Source organism: Triticum urartu, chromosome 1A, assembly GCF_056163025.1.
Source record: "Triticum urartu cultivar PI428250 chromosome 1A, HENAU_Tu73, whole genome shotgun sequence".
Classification (NCBI taxonomy): Eukaryota; Viridiplantae; Streptophyta; class Magnoliopsida; order Poales; family Poaceae; genus Triticum; species Triticum urartu.
In genome coordinates this window covers 285,346,476-285,350,065 of record NC_141873.1, presented here as the reverse complement: position 1 = coordinate 285,350,065, position 3,590 = coordinate 285,346,476, and the positions used below count along the sequence as shown (strand labels likewise).

General features: G+C 47.9%; 1 protein-coding gene across 14 annotated transcripts; it reads left to right on the top strand.

Annotated features, from left to right (window-relative positions):
- The first annotated feature begins 529 nt into the window (after nucleotides 1-529).
- On the top strand, nucleotides 530-3,364 carry LOC125507073 (uncharacterized). Of its 14 annotated transcripts, none has more exons than XM_087518798.1 (4): nucleotides 531-1,031; nucleotides 1,930-2,042; nucleotides 2,534-2,571; nucleotides 3,039-3,364. In XM_087518798.1, exons 1-4 carry the CDS (start codon nucleotides 821-823, stop codon nucleotides 3,076-3,078), a joined length of 402 nt encoding a protein of 133 aa, XP_087374924.1. In that variant the 5' UTR covers nucleotides 531-820; the 3' UTR covers nucleotides 3,079-3,364. The 14 variants fall into 14 exon arrangements, 6 of the variants coding, with proteins under 6 accessions (XP_087374924.1, XP_087374922.1, XP_087374928.1 ...); XM_087518796.1 differs by having other exon boundaries at nucleotides 3,036-3,364; XM_087518802.1 differs by having other exon boundaries at nucleotides 3,019-3,364.
- The last annotated feature ends 226 nt before the right edge of the window (nucleotides 3,365-3,590 follow it).

Genomic DNA, 3,590 nt, shown 5'->3' with positions numbered 1-3,590 from the left:
TGTACTCGGCCGAACCTCTGCATGTACTTCCGCAGAGTCTCTCCTTCCTTCTACGGGAGGAGTTGCAAGTCGCTGGGCCGCCCTGGTTCTTGATGGCCGCCCGTGAAGGCGCCAATGAACTCATGGCACAGGTCAGCCCAGGTCGAGATGGAGTTCTCCAGCAAGGGCATCAGCAAAGACCTCACATTTGGTTTGAGTGCCAAAGGGAAATAGTTGGCGAACACCTTCTCGTCTCTTCCCTCGGCAGCTTGAACAACCACTACTAGGAAAACGCCTATAGACAGACACTTAGTAGTAGCGTGGGTTATTTGACCCATGCTACTGCTAATTAGTAGTAGCCCCGGCAAAAAAACGCGCTACTGGTACGGAATAGTAGTAGCGCGGGCACTCAAAACGCACTACTCTCATCATTTACACCATGCCCTCCCAACAGAAATTAATAGTAGCGCGCGGTGTAAAACCTGCGCTACCAGTAGATAGATAGCTGTAGCGCCGTGGGACAGGCCGCGCTACCACTATCGCACCAACCGTCCCACTCCACTCTCCCACACCACCCACCCCCGATCCAGACGAGATCCCCTCTACCAGCGGCCTCCCCTTCCCTCTTCCAAATCCAAATCATGGCACTCGCATCCGGCACGGCCCGCCCGCTCCTCGGCCGCCTCCCCGCCACCGCGCGCCCCCACCTCTCCGTCTCCCCCTCGCCCTCCGCCCCCGCCTCCTCGGTCCGCTTCGCCGCCCGAGATTCTTTGTCTGTATCACGCAGGCCACCGCCACACGCGCACGCGCGCCTAATCCGTACGGGGGGATCCGGCCGGCCATGACGAGTGCCTCCGAACTCTTCACCGCTCGCCGCGCCCGCGCGCCCCGCCTCTCTGACCCGGCGGACCCCGGCCAGGATCCGCTCGCCGACGCGCCCCAGGACCCGCACGGCCTCGCCGCCCGCCGCCACCGACGGGGCTACCGCGCACGATGCCAGCTCGACGCCGCCGGGGACATGCGGCAGCACCTCCACACCGGCCCGCCACACGGTGAGAGCCTCCTCCTCCTTCCCAGCACGCTGAGCGATTGCAGTTCTCGTGTGCCGTGATTGGTTTGATCGAAGCATTTCGGGTGCTGTCCTGTTAAATTTGTGACACATTTCCGTTCTGATTTGCCTGGCTACGGAATGAATCCTAGGGTTCGTGGATCTGGCTTGGCACTGTTGGATGTGGATCTTGGTCTAGTTCTAGCGATTCACTTGTCTAGGTTGATCTGTTGTGAAGAGGGGGAAAAACTGACCGACGCAAAAGGATGATCTTAAAGTTAGCTGTCAGTGTTATATACAAGATTGTTGTGTCCTCTGCCAAGGACTCTCGTATCGGCTCACTTGAGATGTATTGGAAATTTTAACTCATCCTATAGCCTGGAGCTGCTAGAATCGTAAGATTATGTTTTACAGTTTAGTACTTAGTTTTACTTATCTGCTGGAAAATAGAGATGAATAACCATGAATGCATGAAGTAATACATAATGAGCTTAATCCGTGGCACCACCCGTTTCTGTTCTTGGCTTCATTTCCCTGTCGTGTGCTAGCACGCTGCACGAGATTAGGTTATCCACTCGCGGTCTGGTTGGCGTCTGCCAGTTTCCTATGTATCAGGCTATCAGATTATAGATTGATTGGCGTCATCATAGATAAATTATCAAAATTTTATAATTTTATGTACACAGTCCGCACTCCGCACTGTAACAGGGGGGAAGTGATTAGTATCAAAATGAAATAGTAGAAGGTAGAAGAATGCTTGAGAGCAAATGCATTTACGGATTTATGGTTGGGAGAAGGGATTTATTTTCGTATGCATTAGATCCTACTGGACTGCTAGGAGATTTCAAACTATATTTCACTAGGTGAAATGAGATTTCTTACACTGTGTTGTCCTTTCCAAGTTCCATTGTTGGATGCATCAAATCTCGGATTGATCAAACCCAACACCCTCGTTCAGTTCCGGGGGATGGTTCAGGACATGCTTGGGAATGAATTCTATGTTGGGGCTTTCAAGGTACTGACATGCATAATCACAGATTACTGTAATGCATAATCACTTGGTACTGTATGTGTTAGCCATTCTGAATAGGAAACATTCTTACCTCATCTAATATAATTTATAAAAACTATTGACTGACCATCAGTGTGCAGCAGTTGACACGTACAAGCTAGCCTCCCCCTGACATAACTCATTATGTAATACATTAATTGGTTAGCGCTTGGCAATATATAATTCTAGGTTTGGGGTTATCTTAGGTTGCCCATGGCCGATGGCTATACCGGAAATGTGTAATTAGATATGACAGAAATATAAGAACTGTGTCAGCAGTCTTGTTTTGCAAATTAGGATCAAAGTGACATTGAAGAAGTGAAGGTGCAAGTCTCTGTTTTGCTCCATTCTAAAGAAGTTCAGTAAATGTGTACGCCAAATTGTAGTGTAATTTTCATTTTGTAATTTATCTTATGTAAATTACAGTGTATTAATTATCTATAGCCTTCAGGAAGACCTCGGCCCTGAATTCGGCGTCCACGGCCAAACCCAGGTACCTACAAACTCGCTTCTATTCAGTTTTAGACCAACTCTGTTTTTCTGCTAGTCAAATAGAACGTAATACTAGTACCATTGTGTAGCTAGATAGATCATTGTTGGTTCGGATGCTTATTGATTGACACACCAAGTGTTGTTACTGCTGATGATTACTGGTACTACAGCAATAATACATCTTCAACCAAGAGTTAAATTGAAATGACCTGACAGTAAAGGGTACAATGTTGGTAATACATCTGCTGTTGCTGATGCCTTCTTGCTTGCTTGCTTGCGAATGACCTGGAAATTATTTCTACTTGGTGCACAGCCCTTGCTTGTTGCAATTTGCCTCAAAAGCCTGTATTCAGAATCTATAATAAGATTTCGTACTGCCTTGGAATTCCTTATCTCCTTTCACTTGTGGTCATGCCTAGCACTGTCTTGGTTCATTGTTTAATTCCAGGATTTGTGAGTTCCTAGTAGGGAACACATGGACATGAAGCTGCGGCGGCGACGACGATGATATCGACATGGGGCTGTGACGGCGACGATGACGACGAGATCGACACCGACACGGGGTTGCGGCAGTGATGACGACGACGACATCCTCACGGTGCTGCGGCGGCGGTGATGATGACGACATCAACACCATCAAACACAGGCTTGAGGAGGCGCCGGCGACGACGACCTATAGGCGTGGTGTGTGTGTGTGTGTGTGTGTATTAATTATCTATAGCAGATATGTATGATTGATTATGCATAAAATGTACGTATTATGAAATGCATGTATGTGAGTACTATGAAATGTATGTCTACACTAGAATAGGTAGATTTTTATATTTTTTAAATCCTAATTAGTTACTAGTAGCGTGGGTGTATCATAGACGCGCTACTACTATCATCCTTTACTAGTAGCGCTTGTTTCAAAACAAGCGCTACTGCTATCATCATTTACCAGTAGCTCGGGGTAAAAAACGCGCTATTGCTAAAAAATAGTTGTAGCGCCGTAGCAGTAGCGCGGGTACCCGCGCTACT

Bases quoted from the DNA above. Each gene is read 5' to 3' on its own strand.
- LOC125507073 (XM_048671791.2), top strand. From the start codon at position 821: ATGACGAGTGCCTCCGAACTCTTCACCGCTCGCCGCGCCCGCGCGCCC. The intron at 2,043-2,529 runs GTACTGACATGC...TATAGCCTTCAG, and splicing joins TCTATGTTGGGGCTTTCAAG to GAAGACCTCGGCCCTGAATT. The intron at 2,572-3,038 runs GTACCTACAAAC...AGTTCCTAGTAG, and splicing joins GCGTCCACGGCCAAACCCAG to GGAACACATGGACATGAAGC.